This window comes from Eurosta solidaginis, chromosome 5 (genome assembly GCF_040869045.1).
Source record: "Eurosta solidaginis isolate ZX-2024a chromosome 5, ASM4086904v1, whole genome shotgun sequence".
Lineage (NCBI taxonomy): Eukaryota > Metazoa > Arthropoda > Insecta > Diptera > Tephritidae > Eurosta > Eurosta solidaginis.
In genome coordinates, this window is record NC_090323.1 from 220,364,889 (window position 1) to 220,386,700 (window position 21,812).

Here is a 21,812-nt window from a genome sequence, read left to right on the forward strand (position 1 = left end):
TCATTTTTATTGCAGCTGGTACACCCATAATGGTCCCGGTCCACTCCCCGTACTAAGCGGTCCACGTGTACGCCTACTAGGCCCAATATTAGCCATAGAAGCTGTCACTAGCGAAGATTCTGGTGTCTACAAATGTACTGCTAGCAATGTGGGTGGTGAAGCGAGTGCTGAATTACGACTCACTGTTGCCACACCCATACAAGTAGAGATTTCACCGAATATATTAAGTGTACATATGGGCGGTAATGCAGAATTTCGTTGTATTGTAACAAGTAATGGCAGTCCAGTGGGTATGCAAAATATTTTGTGGTACAAAGATGGACGACAATTACCATCATCGGGACGCATTGAGGACACGCTGATGGTGACGCGTGTGAGTCGTGAAAATCGTGGTATGTATCAGTGTGTGGTACGACGACCGGAGGGCGACACATTTCAGGCAACAGCGGAATTGCAGTTGGGAGGTAAGTGTACCTATAAACATAGAAGATGCTAACTAAATCTTGAATATACAGTTATTTATAAAATAAAGCATCAAATAAAAATCCGTTAGTGTTAATTTAAGTTGAAAGTAGTCTGTTGTTAGTGAGTATAGAATTGAAAAGCTTCGTATGAGAAGAGTAAATTGTAAATGCGAATGCGCCACCCCGATAGTCAGCTCTAAAAAATAAAGTGCCATTTAAATTTAGACTAAATATGTTTTGATAAGAAAAATTAACTGTATATGGGAAAAGTTCATTTGTAAGTGCTTTTTTCCTTCGCTTCATCCAAAAATATTTCAAATTGTTCTCTCCTAAATCGGGATAGTACCTTAATTGTTGGAATGTACTGGATCAATATCCGCTAAAAGACCATCAATAGCCATAAAACTCACCAAAAAACTAAGGGCAGTCTTTTTATCGCCATAAGGAGAAGACAAGGTACTAACTGTTATCCGATTCTGTGGAGGACTTTCTATACCATCCTTAATAGCGAAAAGAGTTCAACTTAGAAATCAAACAAATAACAACTCAGGGTAAGATATGCTGTTTTGGATTTAGCTTCTCTCCTCATCATCTCCGTGTACTGGTGTTTTCCTCAGAATCACTGATGTTGTCCAGAAACGATCAGCATTTTAGTTTTTGAGAGGACAGTATTTCGTAAAATTAGGGAAGGAAGTACAATGATGAGCTATAAATGATCTACCCTGACATGAATATAGTTCAACGAATAAAAGCTAAAATACAAATGGCATGGTCCAAACAACTTTCAGTTAGCCAGTACGACGTTAGCTTAATTCACTGAGGCCCTATTCAACAAATTTAAAATTTTACAGGAGAAGCAAACAACTTTCTATTTGAACATTCACTACATACAGAAACTAACGTGTCAAAAAAAGTTTAACTCAAAGTTTTTACAGCAGGCATTTCAGTCAGAGTGGGCGAGATTCAAAGGAGCTTGGGGCTGCAGAGTTCCGAATATCATGCGCAGGTCCTAAAACAGCGGTCGTCACTCCATAAGCGCTTTCACGCAATAGTTTTTTTAAATCGCTTAGGCAAGCGCACCACATAACCCCGCGCGCATGCATTCTATCCTCCCGCCTACAACCAAATGTATTCTGTTGTGCCCATTAGGAACTAAGCTGCTATAATTTCATGTAAAATGACTTTTGAAGTAATATTTTTGGGTACGCTTTTGGTTTATGTGTACGAAAACAATAAAACTTTGTTCGGTTTGCTTGATTGAACGCATGTCGAAGTATCTTTAAATGCAATCAAGAAAACAATGTGATACTTTAATTTTGAAAGCTACCAAGCCCGACTGGGTTTGTGTATGTGGCAGCGCCATCTATGCTCGCTGATTGGTTAGCGTCTTCGAAAAATCTAAATGAAGAATAGACATGCACTAACAAAAATTAGAATATAATAAATAATATAATAAATGCGCAGAACATAAATTATTTCGTGCCTCTGTTGGCCAAATCCTGTGACGTATTTTTTGAATTTTGAAGTAATAAAATAAATTTTGAATATTTCTAAAAAATAAAATTAATAAATAAAAAAATAAATGTAAGGCGCGATAACCTCCGAAGAGATCTAAGGACGAGTTTCTCTTCCAACTTGCGCCGTGCTCCTCTTGATTTTCCCTACAATTTGGCTGGACGGGACCTACATGTTTTATGCCGACTCCGAACGGCATCTGCAAGGCAGAGAAGTCTCACTGAGAGCATTTCATGGCAGAAATCCACTCGGAGCACTTCCCAAACACTGCCGAGGGGCGACTCCGCTTAGAAAATTTTTCTTCTAATTGAAAAACCTTATTTCTAAAATTTTGTTGCCGATTTGCCCGGGGTGCGAATCCAAGGCATACGGTCTGGCAGGTGGAGCACGCTACCATCACACCACGGTGGTCGCCAAAATATAAAATATATATTTAAATTTTTTTACAGTGTACTTTTTACTAGGTCCGTCGGCATTTTTTTTTATTTTTGGATATCAATTTTGTTTCAAAGTAGGTGTGGTCACGCTTCCATAAAAAGTTTCTGGCGACTTAGACTAACAAAGTAACACTTATCATTGAAATCTAAATCATGACGAGTGTTCAGACTAGACACTGTCTTCCAGCGTTACATGCGCTTAAATCAGACTTAGTTAGTGATAGCAGAGGCACGCACGCGCCCTGCTCTCGCCTGGCTAAGACTCCACCTACTAGCTGTAACTGCTATTAGATCTAGCAGCAGCAAGTTGCAAAGGTCCTAGAAAGTTTCTAGTATTTGTGAAAAAGGCAGGGTTGTATTAGAATATTGGCTTTGTTTCTGATAGGGTTTTTTCAGTTTTAACGTAGGGCAAACTTCTGTTTACACTATGGATTCCTTCAGGCTATGTGAGATTTTCACGGACGGGTAAGTTCAATCCAGGACGTATAACAATGTTCAGGAACTACTGAACATCGAAAATTTCTGAGAAAACTTTTTTTCTGAATACATATATTTCTGTTTCGAAAGTTGGCTAAGCGTAAATTAAAAGAAAAACAAAATAATAAATGACTTCAAAGAATAATATTATAACGATATGTTTTCTCGCGTGATGGTTCTTTTTGACTCAGATTTTGGTACTTTTCGGAACAATCCTGTTCAGCTTATTAGTTATTTGAAATTCGTTTCCTCTACTGTTCACAATAAAAGTTGCTTTCAAATAATTTGATTTGTGGCAGCGCCAGTCAATGGACATTCGATAATAATGTATTTTCGTTCAATTTCCTGTTTGTTGTGCTTTGCCGTTTACGTTTACAAATAACTACAAACATAAGTAAGCAGCCAAACGGAAATTATTCAATTTTGTAGTGAGTAATGACTATGGAAATTATTCTTATATCCGTTTAGCATAAAAGCACCAAATAAAAATAAACTAAATACGATAGTAACCAAAAAATAATTCAATATTTTTTAATTTGTGTGATTCAATTTATTTGGACTTATGCAAATAAGTGTGGCCATCGCATGTTTCTGATTGGTAAAATTAGGAAAACAAATTTCGATAAATCTAGTATTTGTAAACAAAACCGTGAAGCCACCAAATAAGCATTTAATGACTATTATTATATTTATTACATATAGCTAAGGTCTTTTCGGTTCGAGGTCAGGTTAAACTGGCTGGTCCATGAGGATCTCAAATAGAGAGAATGAGTCCATAGCGCTACCAAAAATTTGGTCAATGACCAAACTGAAAGACCCTATCAAAAACCAATACCTATGCTGTAAAATACCTCCGCCCGAGGCATTGAGTCTTGTTTAAGTTCTTAGCGCTGTGTTCTTCGCCACCAGGTCTACAGTGCAGCCGTCGTGGTTGCTTTCATTGTCCAGTTATATAAAGCATTGAAAGCCTACATGTGGCTACCTAATTTTTAGAAGAACGTTCGTTTTTAAATGGGCGTCCAACAAACAAAGACCACATAGTTTAGGAAAGGCATAACAATAGAGCAATGGAACTCTCAAGCGACCCAGCATTCTTTTACATGCATAAAGTACCTTCGAGTTCTTCTTCTTTCTTTCATCCACGTTGAGCTTCCGCGACATTTATCTATGTACAATGACTTTAAGATATATGGTACAAGGTTCTTCTGGCATTCACACCTTCAGTCTTAGACCTACATCATTTCAGAACCGTATAACTCTTAGTAAATAAAACCATGTGCGCGATTTCCACGTTGGCTCTGAACCTGGCGATTTATGCAGAGGAATGTGTATCCCAACGCGCGCGATCCACCAAAGAGCTTATAGTTGGTGGGCACTTTCGGCTTAATGTTCGTGAAGTCGTGTAGACTATCCACATTTTTGAACTGGATATACTTCAATATTTTAAGATCCCCCCATTTTCGCCTGTAAAAGACATTCTTGAAAGACGCGGCAATGTCTTAGAAGAATTTTAAGGAGTACCTCAAGCCTTTCTCTATATATATATATAACCACCCTATGCAGTGCGGTGTCTACCCATTTGCCTTTGGTTCTACAAGAGTTGCGTACCTGAATTTGGCTTATGTACTACTCAAATATTGTTTTAAGCTATTCCGCAATCGCTCTACACAAGAAATGTATGAAATATGGCAGGGAATATAAAATATGGGTCCGCCGATTTGAACTAAGTAAACGTCTTCACAAGCCATTTGATTTAGGCATCAGTGACCAGGTGCGGCACTAACCGTTCCGCGATCGCGGTGTAGGTGTTGTCTGCTGGCTCTTCTTTATAATACCCGGATGGGAAATGTGCGTCGAAAAGCACTTTCAGGAACTCTTCGCTACTGCGTGATGACTCCCATTTTTTCTTTCTTTATAAGGCCCTGGATTATATTTCTCATAACAACAGCTTTTGTTACAAGGGTATTCTGCGACAGGTCCTTTTTCTACATTTTTTAATGACCTTACGATTTCTGTTCGACAGATTATCTTTGTACCCTACGGGATCTGTTGGACAAGTATTTTTTCTATATGGTGGTTCCACTTCATGAATCCTGTAGAGAGCAGTTTAAAAAAGCCAAAGGCTTCTATATTATACGATATAATGGGAAACTAGGGACCTACAAAAAAAAGTCCTCATACAATAAAATGAAACTTCGTGGAGAGATTTTTGCACTGGAATCGAAAGTGTCCACGACACATCAAGGCTAAGACGCGTGTTTTCTAAGTGCTAATAGCTGGTAGCTTTCTGAGGACACTAAATGGTACCTCGAGCAGCGCAAAAGGGCTGCTCCTAGACACACATTTTCCGGGAAACATGCCCAACGCACCTGAAGAATTTGCAACAAACCAGGCTGTAAATATACCCATCAGTGAGGAAAGGGTCAGGTGGGAAATTAAAAGTATAAAACCTTTTAAGGCTGCTGGATCAGGCGAGACTGTCACCACTCAACTTATCTACTGTTTGGAGATATCAGCCAACTGGCTGCGTCATACATATCACGCTTTCTCAGTTAAGAGCAAACTGTGTTCCGTGTGCAAGAACGAGGGCCGCGGTTATATTCATTCCTCAGTCTTTCGTCTTCCTCTAAAAAACCTAGAGAGAATAGTTACCGATTTCCTCACTATCTGTTTATCAACACATTTGCATCAAAGGAGAATTTGCGGAGACTGCGCTACACAGCATAGTCAATACTATCGAAACATCCTTGTTCGAAAAGATTATTGTCTTGTGGCCTTCCCTGGTATTGATCAACAATATAAGTCCAGAAGCCGCTAACGATGCTTTAACGGATATGGATGTAAATAGACCCATAGCGGGACCGATTGGTTTACTGCTGAAGGGAAGGTAGGTGCTTTTTTCACTGGGGAAGGTTGACACATGTCGCAAGGGGCACATGCCAGGGTGGTGTAATTTCCCCTCTACTATGAAACCTAACGGTAAACTTACTACTAAGGGATATTAGTTGGGGTAGCGGCAAGATTGTTGCATATGATGATCACCTAGCGAATGCTTACAGAAACAAGTTCAATCCAAATTAATGCGACTTGATGCAGGTAGCATTGCGAGAGGTTTCTCTATGCGCCTGTCGTTGTGGAGTCAGCCTCAATTCTGATAAAATGAGCTCGTCTTTTATATCAAACAATAAAAAATACCACTGTTAAACCTTCCAGAGGTAAATGGTGGTGCCTAAACCTGGAAAAAAGGTCAACTTTCTAGGTTTATTTGTGGACTAAAAGCTGACGATTTCCTGTCATTCAGCGGCAAAAAAAGCGTACATAATATACATACGTGGAAAAGAGCCATTGGCAAAAAATGCGGACATAAACTCAACATATGCAGATGGATTTATAACGCGATTATCCAACCGCTAGTGCTGTATAGTCGATTGTACATATGCTTGCGGTCAAGATTCGTTGCTACTATAATCTTCTTCAACATCAGGTTGTAACAATCAGACCAATAGGAGTCGCTTTCTATAGCTTCGTTTGGTTTCGAATGACTGGAATATTTTCGATCCTTAAGGAGCTGGGAGTGTTGTTCAATGTCATTTAGGCTTATTAGTTTTGCCTAAAATATAAATAAGATATAAGAGATTATGGATCATTTCTTTTCGCCCTGTCAAAGCTGCTTTATTGAATACAAAATTATGATGAATATCGATCCTCTTATAGCACTGATTAGCTTAAAACTAGATGTAAAGTAAAAGTAAAGCTTTTCTTTTGTCAATACGTGGCATTTCTATTCTGACTAGAGGGGTGTAAATACCTTGGTTGCCGGCTCTGACTGTATCGCCATCTAGTAGCGTGTGCCCACCCATGCAAATAGTGCTATATTTGAAATTTTTGACGACCAACTACCTTTTGGTAAACCAGAAACATCTGCTTAAAAGAAGTTCATAATTTTTATTTATTTTTTATACAAATAACGTGTCTTCAAATTTTGTTGATATTGATTGCTATGCAAATTTAAATTGTTTTTGCCAACTTAGTACTCTATACTAAAGTAGTTGTGTAAATGCTTATGTGTGAAACTGAAGCGTTAAATTCAAACCATAAAGCAAAATACCTACATATTTATAACTTTCATGAAAATGAAATGGTATATTAACTTCGTCACGAAAACCAAAATTGTAAGTCCTTAAAGGAAAATAGATAGATCCACCATTAAGTGTACCGAAATGCTCAGGATGAAGAGCTGAGTTGATTTAGCCATGTCTGTCTGTCCGTCTGTCTATTTGTATGGAAACTAGTCCCTCAATTTTTGAGATATCTTGATCAAATTTGGTGAGCGGGTGTATTTGGGTGTCCGATTAGATATTTGTCGGAACCGGCCGTATCGGACCACTATAGCATATATCCTCCATACAACCGATTTTTCAGAAAAAGAGGATTTTTGACATATCTTACTCAATTTAACAGATTGAAGCTTCAAACTTCACCATATACTTTCGTGTATTGCACATATTGTTGTCTAAAAAAATTGATGAAATCGTACGTATATATAGTATATATCCCACACAACCGTTTGTTCAGATAAGAAACTTTTCGTAATAACTACCCTATTTTAAGAACTAGAGGCTTCAAATTTCATCGAATGCTTACATACATAGCATATATTGTTGTCTGAAATAATCATACACATCGGTGGTATATATAGTATATATCTCATACAACCGATTGTTCAGATAAGAAACTTTTCGCAATTTCTACCCCATTTTAACAGCTTAAAGCTTCAAATTTCACCGATTGCTTACGTATATAGCATATATTGTTGTGTAAAATAATCATAGAGATCGGTGATATATATAATATATATATGATGGTATATATAGTATATATATTTTTTTTTTTTTTGCAATTTAAGCTCCATTTTAACAGCTAAAAGCTTCAAATTTCAGCAAATGCTTATGTGTCTAGCATATATTGTTGCCTGAAAAAATTATAGAGATCGGTGGTATATATATTATATAGCCCATATAAACTGTCATTTTTGCCCCTTTTTTACAGCTCGAAGCTTCAAAATTCATCAAATTTCATCAAATAGTTACATTTACGTCATATATTTTTAAAATACGTGTTTCGTAGTCATAGTTTTATACGCAGACCACAAAATACCTGAAACTTTGCATCCTCACACAAAGTACCTACCTATTTTTTATTTTATATTTATCTTAAAAATCGTTTAGGTATGTAGATCTGTTCACTAGATATTTCTTATCTTATACATCCGATTATTCGGAGATTATGAACGGGATAAGATTATTGTTCAGACCCATTCATGAAAGATATGAGGTCTTCTGCACAGCCGAAGACAGTCCCGTCCTTACCTGTATTTTTTTAACTCCATATATTCAAAATAAACAATACGAGCTGAATAACATATCATAGAATATTTTCTCCCATAGCCATGTCATTCACATTGACTGCATTCATTCAATTTCACTCAGTCATATTGGTGGGTGTACCAATCACTTATGTACATATGTCGCTCGCTCATTTTACTGTTCTATTTTTTTCGCAATTTTCCACACAAATAATATTTGTTTGTATGCTTTGTTTTTTTTTTTTCTCATTGCAGACGCACCACCAGTACTCTTATATAGCTTCATTGAGCAAACACTGCAACCAGGACCGGCTGTGAGCTTGAAATGTTCAGCAGCCGGAAACCCAACACCGCAAATTTCATGGACATTGGACGGATTTCCACTTCCAGCAAACGGAAGGTAATTGAACTTGTTGAAATATATGTATTTGTGTATGCGATTATGTACTGATTTTAAAACGTATATGTATGTATGTATGTCGCTATTTATGGATACTACGTGCACACTTACGCATATATGAGTAAATATAAATTAAGCCTTTAAATTACTGAAACCTACGCTTATGCGCATGAGAAAATATTGAAAGCCGGTTACAAATTTGTGGACTTTTAATTAGACCTATCGGCTGTACAATATGGGGACATATAAACTAAATATTATAATAAAAGAATTTATTTTCTGCAATATTTTCAATTCACTTTTTAGTCGATCTGAAATTTAAAAAGGATTTTCGTTTTATCACCATCACTGTCATTAATTGGCACTTAACTGCCTGTAAGAAATCATTAAAATTTAACCTGTTTGGCGATAACTGATGCCAATTGGGAGCACTAAGGGAGATAAAGTCTTCCTCAACCTGCCTCTCCCAACTCATTGGAGGTCCCAACTCAATGGAGATCACCCCATTTCCCTGTTTCTCATACATTTGCATAGCATGACCTAGCCAGCGAAGTATTTGAGCATTTAATCGTACAATATTCATATCTACGTTAAGCCATAGAGCTCATCATTATACCTCCTCGGATACTCGCCACCAAAATCACGGACAGGATCATAACTCTTCCGCAGAATTTTTCCCTCGAACACTCCAAAGGCCAACCTCTCGTCCACCGACACAGTTCACAATTTCCAGCCACACATCAAGAAATGTATGATGACCGACTTATTGGGTGTGACTTCTATGCGTCGAGGAAGGGCTTTACTTTTCAAGTTGCTACACAGTCCAAACTAGTTCTTGTTAATAAGAGGTATTGTTCGTGCGATATCTGGGCTGACTTATATTTCGCTTGTAATACTGGTTTCCAAATAAGCGCAATCCTTCACCATTATGAAGTTATATCCAACAAAATCTGTCTTGGATGACAGCAACCAGTCTTGACAACAAAGATGAGGGAAACTAATGATTTGTTTCTACAACGAAGAAAATAAAAACGCTGCACTCATTTTTTTTGGAGTCGGATGCTTTAACAGCTTTAAGCATATAGTAATTTAATGAATGCATTCGTGCATTGACTTCAAGTAATGCATACTGATTCTAGAACTCTGCCTATTTTTTTCTCCGCAGGGCTACAATCTTAATCCTTATCAGAACTGATTGACAGAAGAAAAGCAACTAAGGAACTTTAACTTACCAAGAACGAAGAGGCACTGGGGTACCTTCTTGACTAAGTTATAATTTTGGAAACTTTTTTTCCGGAAAGTAGACAAGGAACCGCCATATTCCAAAAAATCTTCAAAATCAGTTAATTTGCTCTAAATTTGGTACAGGGATCTTTCGTTTACTGGCTTAATATTGGGAACTCCTGATTTCCAGAGAGTGGTTCAGGGCTCGCCTTTTTGTAAAAGCTCATAGTTATAGCGCGATTTATCTGTAACCTATCGTTTAAGCAGCCTATAAAATAGGTTTATGTATGTAAAATTGTTGCCTAAGCTAATATAAGGGACACTTTTTCTTCTTATTCATGCTAATATAAGCTTAAGATTAAGTAAATAATAAGCTTTTGGAACATGTTGATATTTGAAATATTTTTATCGGGAAAAGAGCGAATATGAACCTTTTTGAAAAATTGTATTTGTAGTTCGATAGGGAGATAGAGAGGTAACTAAACTGTACGGCAACAGAGAGACGGAAGGGTATAGGAAAAGAAACATCTACATTACCTAACATAGTGAGGTAAAAACAGGTAAAAACAGAAGGAGAAAGAAGGAATGGGAGTAGGAATATATAATTTCAGAGGAAGCAGGAAAAGAGAGGGAGGAGAAAGGCAGAGGGAGAAGTAAAGGGCAGCCAAAATGTATACGAATAAAGGCAGGAAGAGATATAATTAGGAGAAGTGGGTGAGAGCAGTAGAGAACAAATAGTGTAATTGGGAGAGTAAATGGAAGAAAATACAGGATTACATTTATCTATATATATAAAGAAAGATGTATGTTGGTATGTAGCTGATTTAATTCAAATTTGCAATATAGCTTCAAAGCAACCTGGATAATGAACCTGTGAAGTTTCTTTCCAGGAAGTTCACAAAGGACTGATCTATTAGAACAAATTAAATTTTTCCGGAAATGGAACAGCGACCGACTGGGACTGGGACTGGTACTGGGACTGGGACTGGGGCTGAGACTAGGACTGGGAATGGGACTCTGACTGCGACTGAGACTGGGACTGAGCCTGGTACTGAGACTGGGAATAAGAAGAACTAGAGAGAAGAGGAAAGAATACATAGACTGTAAAAGAGATGGAGTTAGACAAAGATAGAGAGATAGGGATAAAAAAATTGATTTCTCAGTGGAGGCTGATGCATAAAATTAGTATATTTGATTGGATAACGGTTGGTTTAACAGGTATAAAGGAATCGGGATAGATATAGATTTCCATATATCATAATCATCAGGATCGAAACAAAATTTGATTGAGCCATGTCCGTCCGTCCGTCCGTCCGTCCGTTAACACTATAACTTGAGTAAATTTTGAGGTATCTTGATGAAATTTGGTACGTAGGTCCCAGAGCACTCATCTCAGATCGCTATTTAAAATGAACGATATCGGGCGCCGCCCACTTTTTCGATATCGAAAATTTCGAAAAACCGAAAAAGTGCGATAATTCATTACCAAAGACAGGTAAAGAGATGAAATTTGGTAGGTGAGTTGAACTTATGACGCAGAATAGAAAATTAGTAAAATTTTGGACAATGGGCGTGGCACCGCCCACTTTTAAAAGAAGGTAATTTAAAAGTTTTGCAAGCTGTAATTTGGCAGCCGTTGAAGGTATCATGATGACATTTGGCAGTAACGTTACTCCTATTACTATATCTACGCTTATTAAAAATTAGCAAAATCGGATAAGGACCACGCCCACTTTTAAACAAAAATTTTTTTAAAGTAAAATTTTAACAAAAAATTTAATATCTTTACAGTATATAAGGAAATTATGTAAACATTCAACTCCAGTAATGATATGGTGCAACAAAATACAAAAATAGAAGAAAATTTCAAAATGGGCGTGGCTCCGCCCTTTTTCATTTAATTTGTCTAGTATACTTTTAACGCCATAAGTCGAACAAAAACTAACCAATCCTTTTGAAATTTGGTAGGGGCATAGATTTTATGACGATAACTGTTTTCTGTGAAAATGGGCGAAAGCGGTTCATGCCAAGCCCAGTTTTTATACACAGTTGACCATCTGTCCTTCCGCATGGCCGTTAACACGATAACTTGAGCAAAAATCGATATATCTTTACTAAACTCAGTTCAGGTACTTATCTGAACTCACTTTATCTTGGTATGACAAATAAACGAAATCCGACTATGACGACGCCCAGTTTTTCGATGTCGAAAATTATGAAAAATGAAAAAAATGCCATAATTCTATACCAAATACGAAAAAAGGAATGAAACATGGTAAGGTAATTGGATTGGTTTATTGACGCGAAATATAACTTTAGAAAAAACTTTGTAAAATGGTTGTGACACCTACCATATTAAGAAGAAAAAATTGAAAAGTTCTGCAGGGCGAAATAAAAAACCACTGAAATCTTGGCAGGTATTACATATACAAATAAATTAGCGGTATCCAACAGATAATGTTCTGGGTCACCCTGGTCCACATTTTGGTCGATATCTGGAAAGCGCCTTCACATATACAACTACCACCACTCCCTTTTAAAACTCTCATTATTACTTTTAATTTGATACCCATATCGTACAAACATATTCTAAAGTCACCCCTGGTCCACCTTTATGGCGATATCTCGAAACGGCGTCCACCTATAGAACTAAGGATTAATCCCTTTTAAAATACTCATTAGCACCTTTCTTTTGATGCCCATATTGTAAAAAAAAATCCTAGGGTCACCCCTGGTCCACCTTTATGGCGATATCTCGAAACGGCGTCCACCTATGGAACTAAGGATTAATCACTTTTAAAATACTCATTAACACCTTTCATTTGATACCCATTTCGTACAAACGCATTCCAGAGTCAACCCTGATCCACCTTTATGGCTATATCCCTAAATGGCGTCCACCTATAGAACTATGGCCCACTCCCTCATAAAATACTCTTTAGTACATTGCATTTGATTCACATGTCATACAAACACATTCCAGGATTTCCCTCGGTTCATTTTCCAACATGGTTAATTTCCCTTATGTTGTCGCCATAGCTCTCATCTGAGTATGTAATGTTCGGTCACACCCGAACTTAACCTTCCTTACTTGTTTTAAGTTAATTTTTTTTTTAATTCGAATAGTTTATATAAGTAGGTTTTTTAATCATACACAAATTTAAGCTTCATACTTCTCCTATCAAAAAAATTTTTTTTTTTCGTTAGAAACTATTCAACTGGCTTCCTGAGAAACGATTTTATTAAGGATTCCAAAAAAATGCCACCTTTTAAACAGGACTTTAAAACAAAAATAAAGTAACGACCTTTGAAAGAAACAAATCTGTACCAATACCGATCTGTAGATCTTCGCTGTTAAACAGGAAGATGGAGTGTATGTTCAAAGTCAGCTGTTGGCGCAACATAAGTGCCAAAACGACGCAAGGGTTGAATGTATTTGGGCTCTAATATGCCTTAGTTACCCCTCACTTTAAAAAGTTACTCATACGCACTGTCAAACTCATTTTGTATTATTCCTTTTAGTATACTACTTCACCTATTCGAAATGTTAATTTGGTCTATAAAAACAGTAAGTATAGCACAATATAGCTAAGTTCAACCTTTCTGAGTACACACAAGGTTAAGGTACTTTATAAGTTTTCTCTCCATATTTGCTGGTTTTCCATTATCCTCATAAATCGAATAGAAAATAAATAAATAAAAAATAAACTGGTCTTGTATTGGTCACTTATGGAATTGCTAAATTGAAAAAAAAAAAAAAAATAAATAAATAAAATAAACGAAATAATGAGTTCATTAACTTTCCAGACTATATAAGCAGATTTTTGTAGTATTAGTGCAATTGTAAATAGGCATACATTATCCATACTATGACCCTAACCCATTTCTTTGAAAGCATCCAGAATATTATTATTATTTAAATACGAGTATTTTAGCGTACATACTTAGCTACGTATAAGCCTATCCTTCATCATGCATCACAGCGTGATTTCGACATTGATATAGCGAGCTCAGCAGACTATCTGCAAACAAAAATAAAAAATCGGGAAAAATATATAAAGGCAACTACCACAACGCATGCAATCAAGGGAGCTTGCTTGCCATTTGTCTACCCTTTCGTATTTGTTGCTTAAAACTTTGCTTGTTGCTATGTGTCTTTGTTGTCTATGTTGCGGATGCTAGCCGCCTAGCATTCCGCTTCACTTGCTGCTGATGATCGTTGACTGTTGACTCGCTACTGCCTGCTTACGCTTTCATCATTAGTTTTATATCTAAATAGCTATGCATTTCGCTGTGTTGGTATGTGTATTTGTTTGTGCATGTGTTTCTGCCAGAATTCATTGTCTGTAGTTGCAGTCGCAACAATTTGCAATATGCAATGTCATTACATGCTGTGCAACGTCGTACCAAGCACAAAAAAAAAAAACAAATACTAAAGCAAAATATAAACAACAAGGTGCTTATTAACAGAAGTTGCAGAAAGCCACCCCAAAGCTGAAAAAAAGAAAAAAAGAGAAAGAAAGGAACTTAATCATTAAAAAATATTGTGGAAAAAGTTATAAAGCAGTTTATTGTGTACATATTTCTCGAAAAATACATACAAATTTATTTTTACCCTGCAAAAAATAGAATGCTTCTGGGATAAGTTGCAAAGGAGTATGAATCTAACTAGTTTTGATATTTTTATATGGGTTCGAGTCCTTTTCTTTTAAGCATGGTTGAGTATTATCAGGCGGGTCCTCTGTTTACGCGAACAGGCATTGCTGGACAGATAATTTTTCAACTCTCGCTCATACCCTTGCAGGTACTGTCCGAAACTTCCTCTTTATACCTCTACGGGTGTTATCGGGAAAGTCCAGTGTCTACCTCTACGGAAACCCTCACATTTTTTTAATTCTTACATAAAAGGGATATTCTCTGTACCCAGAAACTGTAGAAAGTTTTCTCTTTTCCATTCAAAAGGTCTGCCAGGCGCTTCTTCGCTGTGCAAACTGGCGCCAATTGGGAACACCTAAGAAACTTAAAGCGTTTTCTACCCGGCACTTCTGTGTATAACTTCACTTTCATCAATTAGTTGCACGTAAAAATACACAGGTTTGAGCACAGATTTCATAAAATGGTTGCATTTATTTTGTTGTTGTGACCATACCATCCATGCAATCTATGCTTCCTGTAAAATCCGTGCAATGTTTGCAAGACAAATCGAACTCCCCTGTAATATCATCTCAAATTTAAGTATGTTTTCGGAATGTCCGTCCACCAGTAAAAAATAAAGCTTTCTGAGACAATTCCTGCTACAGTTTTCCTTGCTCAAAAAGTATACCAGGTTGGAGCATCCATCACGTTGAAAACACCCATATGTGAAATGCAAAAACACTTATGGGCTACCTTAGTAAATTTTCTTGGAGAAAATGGGCTCAGTTTAAAGTTATTCCCTTTCTTACCTCACCCGTTTATTAAAAAAAAAAAATTGTTGGTATATTTTTTGAGATATACATTCTACGTCAAAAAATGGCGTCGTACTTTTATCACCAAAAAAATTTCAGTTCGTAAAGTAGTCAACCAATGGCAACTTCAAATATAAATCCTGGTTGCCTTAACTAACAACCAACTGGTTGAAGTTTCGAAATAGAGTAAGCACGCCCAAAGGGAGTTTAGATGTCGATGGCAACGGCGTGACTTGTGGCAGCCGCTTTTGGTGAACGATTGGGATTACTACAGTCCTTTGGCGTAAATTCACTACAGCTACATAGACATACATTGTACATAAAAAAAGGATCAGGAAAAAAAAGAACAAGAAAGTGGCATCAGCTGCTGCAGTATAATGGAAAAAACCATAATGTTGGCGGTCATGAAGATTTTTATACAAAAATACGAGAAATAATTTTAATTAAAACTTATGCGCTGGCAACAGTACAAATAAGCAAGAAGTGTGAGTGGCATGATAAGCGGTTAATTAAAAACCCATAAGTACTCTGTGTGACGCGCTGCGTACTAACAGTTTCGTACGAGGATATTAGGGAATATCCCGTTATAACAAACAAACAAAATTTTTCAGGTAGTGGGGTGAACTTCATTGATAGGAGTATAATCAAAGCTTTAGGAAGAATCCGTTTCATGCTTTCTTCCCCTGAACTTTGGTAGGTTTATTAAGGTAGGGAGAATGAGGAAGATACCTGTACACTATAATATTCCGTTACTTTTAATCCATAAATATTAAAGTATTGAAAATTTGTCTAGATTGAAATAATTGTATAAGGCTTTCTAAGCAGATATTGTCCAAAAAATTTAGCCCCATGTACTGCCATTACCCAGTGCATATTCAATACTTCCCCTGTTATTGCGAGAGCTCTAAAACCCCAATGTATCTGCCTGTATGCCTGTCGTAATAGGTGACTAAAATATCAAACTCATTCAAGGCGTTTTGAAGCGAAATGTTTAGCTTCACCATCCCAATTGTCAATCTCCTGCTTCTTTGGCAAGCTGATCCCCTTAGGTTGCTCATTGAACTAGTGGGGGTCAATAGTTCACTTGTTGGTCGGGTTAATATCTTAGTGATGGTTGTTACCGGAACGCATCGTATAGATCTCTAGATGGTCCTCATCATAAATTATACTCGAAAAACCTTCCGAAGTATCTTATGACTATAACATCAACAACAGAGTCAAAAAAAAAAAAAAAAAAAACAAATAAGGAAGTTCTAATGAACCTTACATAACCAGCTGTACACTTGCAATGCTGTTGTTGTTTGTTTAGTGTGCTTAATAGTGTTAAAAGTCTGCGCAATAATACATATACATATGCTTCTATTCTGAACTAATTTTTCTTCGAGTTATGGCTCCCGAAACATAGAAAATTGCTTAGTAATAAAAGGGGCGGTGCCACGCCCATTTTTTAAAATTTGAAGTTTTTCCTATTTAGAGTTATAAATCCACTTGGGAAATGAAATACCATTGATATAAAGCTCTTTTTTGCAACAGCCCTTTTAAACATCTTTTATATAAAAGTGGGAGTGGTCCTTAACAAATTTCGTTAATTTTTCTTCAAAGCATTCCTTGTAGTAAAAGCAACCCCTTTACCGAATTTTGTTACGATAGGTTTAACGATTTTTGGTTTATGATTAATAATATTCGTAAAATTGATTTTATCACAAGTGGGCGGTGCCAAACCCATTTTAAAAATTTTTTTCAAATGTTTATCAAGAGTCTCAATATCAGTCCACACGTCAAATTCTAGGTGTATTATTTACTAAATAATCAAGTCTTTTGTGTTTTCTAAAATGTTGAATATATAAAAATTGGGCGTGGTTATCTTCCGAATTCGCTCATTTTCAATACCAATCTATTCTGGGTACAGATAAGCTCGTTTACCAAATTTGGTGAAGATATCTCAATATTTGCTCAAGTTACCTTGTTAACGGACAGACGGACGGATGGATAAACGGACGGATGGACGGACGTACATGGCTCAATCAAATTTTTTTCGATACTGATGATTTTGATATGTGGAAGTCTATATCAATCTCGATTCCTTTATACCTGTACAACCAATCGTTATCCAATAAGCTGGGTATAAAAAATTACTTGATGCGAGTAGTAATCTTTCTGAAACTAAACATGAAGGCGTTTCATCTGGTTAAGGCTGGATGTACTTGTGGTCATATTAAATGATTCTCGAAATGATGGGGCTATACCTTTATCCAGGAAAGGACTATCGACATTGATAACACTCCCTAAAACCCTCTGAAGGGTCTTATCGCTAAAATATCAACAACAGAGTCAAAAAAGTACGTAAGGAAGGCTAAGTTCGGGTGTAGCCGAACATTACATACTCAGCTGAGAACTTTGGAGACAAAATAAGGGAAAATCACTATGTAGGAAAATGATTCTAGGGTAACCCTGGAATGTGTTTGTATGACATGGGTATCAAATGGAAAGTGATAATAAGTATTTTAAAAGGGAATGGGCCATAGTTCTATAGGTGGACACCTTTTCGAGATATCGCCATAAAGGTGGAACAGGGGTGACTCTATAATGTGTTTGTACGATATGGGTATCAAACTAAAGGCATTAACTATGGTCTTATAAGGGAGTGGGCCATAGTTGTATATGTGAAGGCGTTTTCGAGATGTTGACCAAAATGTGGACCATAGTGACCCAGATTATCATCTGTCGGGTACCGAAAATTTATTTATATATGTAATACCACGAACAGTAATCCTGCCATGATTTCAAGGGCTTTTGATTTCGCCCTGCAGCAATTTATAATTTTCTTCTACGTAATATGGTAGGTGTCACATCCATTTTACAAACTTTGTTCTAAAGTTATGTTTTGTGTCAAAAAACCAATCCAATCACCATGTTCCATCCCTTTTTTCGTATTTGGTATAGAATTAAGGCATTTTTTAAATTTTTCGAAATTTTCGATATCGAAGAAGTGGGCGTGGTCATAGTCGGATTCGTCCATTTTTAGTACCAAGATGAAGTGAGTTCAAATAAGTACGTGAGCTAAGTTTAGTAAAGATATATCAATTTTGGCTCAAGTTTTCGTGTTAACGGCCGAGCGGAAGGACAGACGGTCGACTGATATACAAACTGGGCGTGCCTTAAACAGATTTCGGCCATTTTCACAGAAAAAAAATTCACAAGGATTGGTAAACTTTTTTTCGACTTATGGCATTAAAAGTATTCTAGACAAATTAAATGAAAAAGGGCGGAGCCACGCCCACTTTGAAATTTTCTTTAATTTTTGTATTTTGTTGCACAATATAATTACTGGAGTTCACTGTTGACATAATTTACTTATATACTGTAAAGATATTACATTTTTTGTTAAATGTTGAGTTAAATTTTATTTAAGTGGACCCGTTCGTCGTCCGATTCTACTAAATTTTATTTAGCACACATATAGTAATAGGTGCGACATTCCTGCCAAATTGCGTATCTTAAACTACTACCAAATCACAGCTTGCAAAACTTTTAAATTACCTTCTTTCCAAAGTGGGCGATGTCACACCCATTATCCAAAATTTTACTAATTTTCTATTTTGCGTCATAAGGTAAACCCACTTACTAAGTTCCAAAGCTCTATCCGTCTTTGGTAATGAATTATCCGATCTTTCGAAAGATTCGAAATCGAAAAAATGGGCCTGGTTGTAGCCCGATTTCGATCATTTTAAATAGCGATTTGAGATGAGTGCCCAGGAATTTACATACCAAGTTTCATTAAGATACCTCTGAATCTACTCAAGTTGTCGTGTTTACGGACAGACGGACGGACATGGCTAAATGAATTTTTTTTTTCGCCCAGATTATTTTGATATATAGAAGTCTATATCTATCTCGATATGCGAACAACATTAATATTGTAACAAATTTACTTGCGATTCCCCTTATTTGCAATCTTTTGCTGAGTTCGAATCACTAAACTGTTGAATAAATAACTCCAATAATGAATAATGGAAAAATGGCCTTTATTAAAGTACTTCACAATAACACTCAAACTGTGCAACGAATAGCTTGCTTAATAACCAAACTGATTGGTAGCTCGAACGAAACTCTACTATTCAAAATAATACTGCTCTTGCTCGCTAGATAGCGTCTTAATCGAAATCTCAAATCAAACTGAATTCCAGCGCCTCTACAATTGCCGCCTTTTATACTCTTTGATTTCAACGTTCGCATCTTCTAGGCGCTTCCAGAATCTACTAGTCCAGCAGCTCTCAAACTTTTCAGCTGTAACTACAATTGCACGATTTTATAGTTTTTTTTTTCTCATTCCATACTTTCAGGAGTATCTCAGATATATGCATGTGTTTGTGCATTGACTTTCCGCTGCTCGTATACGTACATGGCACATATGTGTAGACGCAATTATTATTTCGTTTATGTGGATACATAATGATTGATCTATGAATGTGAATTCACGTCACTGCTTAGCATCGGCTTAGAGATGATAACATCGCCCAGTGTTGCTAACATTCCTTACACTGCCCTCCACCTAAGTCTGATCGTCCCGGTCAGAAAAATCTCTCGATCTATACACTGCCAGCCTTTCCAAATGAACCACTCTTCTAATCCGTGGTTTCCCAGTGGTTTGTATGCGATAGATGGTATCACTGATCTTCTTCACAACTTGGTACGGGCCTTCCCAACTGCACCGAATCTTGGATGTAACACCTTTCCGCCGGTGAGGGATGTATAACAGTACCGGTCTTTTTCTCGCTGGTACTTTTAATTTCGGTTTATTTTGCACATTCGATCCATCAACCTTTTCCTTTGACTTTCGTGGCCTTTGTGGAGTCTTCTCCACCATTACCCGATTACTACTGAACCCTTTCTCCAACTTGAAGTTAAGCGGTATATCCTGGTTCTTATAACGCATCACCATTCTCTGCATATCGATCTTGATGTCGTGGTCAACCATGAAGTCCACTCCAAATATGACTTCTTCAACCATCTTCGCCACAACGAATTTGTGTAGAACCGTGACCTTTCCAATCAAGACTTCACACATCCCTTCTCCTTGAACTTGGTAATACTCGCCAGTGACCGTACGCAACCTTGCTCCAGGTAACGGTTTTACTCTCCTGTTGACCAAGTCAGATCGGATCAAGGAATGAGATTCGCCCGTATCTACAGTAAATACACACTCCTTGCCATCCACATTCCCTCTGACAGTAAGACTGCTTGATTTCCTTCCAATTTGCGACACAGATATCACAGGGCATTCAATAGCTGGATCTAGCTCTCGATCTCTACCTCTTACTCGCTTTTGCTCATCTCCTCCAGCTTTGCGTTTACGGCCACCCACATTGTTGGAACTATTTGGACCAAAATCGCAATGACGTGCAATGTGACCGGACTTCCCGCATTTGAAGCATTTGATAACTTTTTCACTCCGCTTTTGCGATCCTTTCTGCGCCTCCAATATTGCGTCTACCCACTCTGGCCTTTCTACTTCCAGACGGCGTGCTTTGAAAACTGGCTTACACAGAAGCGACGCTGTTTCCTGAATCAGAGCTTGTGACACCGTCTCTGCGAATGTTGGCTTTGAATCACTAAACTGTTGAATAAATAACTCCAATATTGAATAATGGAAAAATGGCCTTTATTAAAGAACTTCACAATAACACTCATGCTGTGGAACGAATAGCTTGCTTAATAACCAAACTGATTGATAGCTCAAATGAAACTCTACTATTCAAAATAATACTGCTCTTGCTCGCTAGATAGCGTCTTAATCGAAATCTCAAATCATACTGAATTCCAGCGCCCCTAAAATTGCCGCCTTTTATACTCTTTGATTTCAACGTTCGCATCTTCTAGGCGCTTCCAGAATCTACTAGTTCAGCAGCTCTCAAACTTTTCAGCTGTAACTACAATTGCACGATTTTATAGTTTTTTTTTCTCATTGCATACTTTCAGGAGTATCTCAGATATATGTATGTGTTTGTGCATTAACTCTCCGCTGCTCGTATACGTACATGGTACATATGTATAGACGCAATTATTATTTCGTTTATGTGGATACATAATGATTGATGTATGGATGTTAATTCACGTCACTGCTTAGCATCGGCTTAGAGACGATACCATCGCTCAGTGCTGCTATCATTCGTTACAATATACTCTGTGAGCTCAGTTCAGATGAGTATAGTAATATTTTCACGCGATGAGCTATCTTTCTGCGACTTATCCAATTTGGTTACGGCTGGATGTATTTCAATGTACTTAAGACCCTCCATGGTCACCTGTTTAAAGAGTTTGTTAAAAGCACTGTAATTGTCTAAGAAGACTCCTAAGGTGTACACTTTATATACCAAGGCTTCCTCTAAGTTTATAAACAACCTATGCAGTGTCGTGTCTACCGCCGCGACCTGGGTGTTCGCATTTTTGGTCTTGGAGAACAGTTTATCAGTCATGATGTAC

At 37.1% G+C, this 21,812-nt stretch overlaps 1 protein-coding gene across 3 annotated transcripts in view; it reads left to right on the forward strand.

Annotated features, from left to right (window-relative positions):
• The window catches only part of Dscam2 (Down syndrome cell adhesion molecule 2), a 392,154-nt gene that overhangs the window by 174,308 nt on the left and 196,034 nt on the right, over nucleotides 1–21,812 (forward strand). For all 3 annotated transcript variants that reach the window (XM_067788438.1, XM_067788437.1, XM_067788436.1), the window contains exons 7-8: nucleotides 16–464; nucleotides 8,514–8,658. In XM_067788438.1, the coding sequence (XP_067644539.1) occupies nucleotides 16–464; nucleotides 8,514–8,658 (594 nt within the window). The remainder of the gene's footprint in view (nucleotides 1–15; nucleotides 465–8,513; nucleotides 8,659–21,812) is intronic.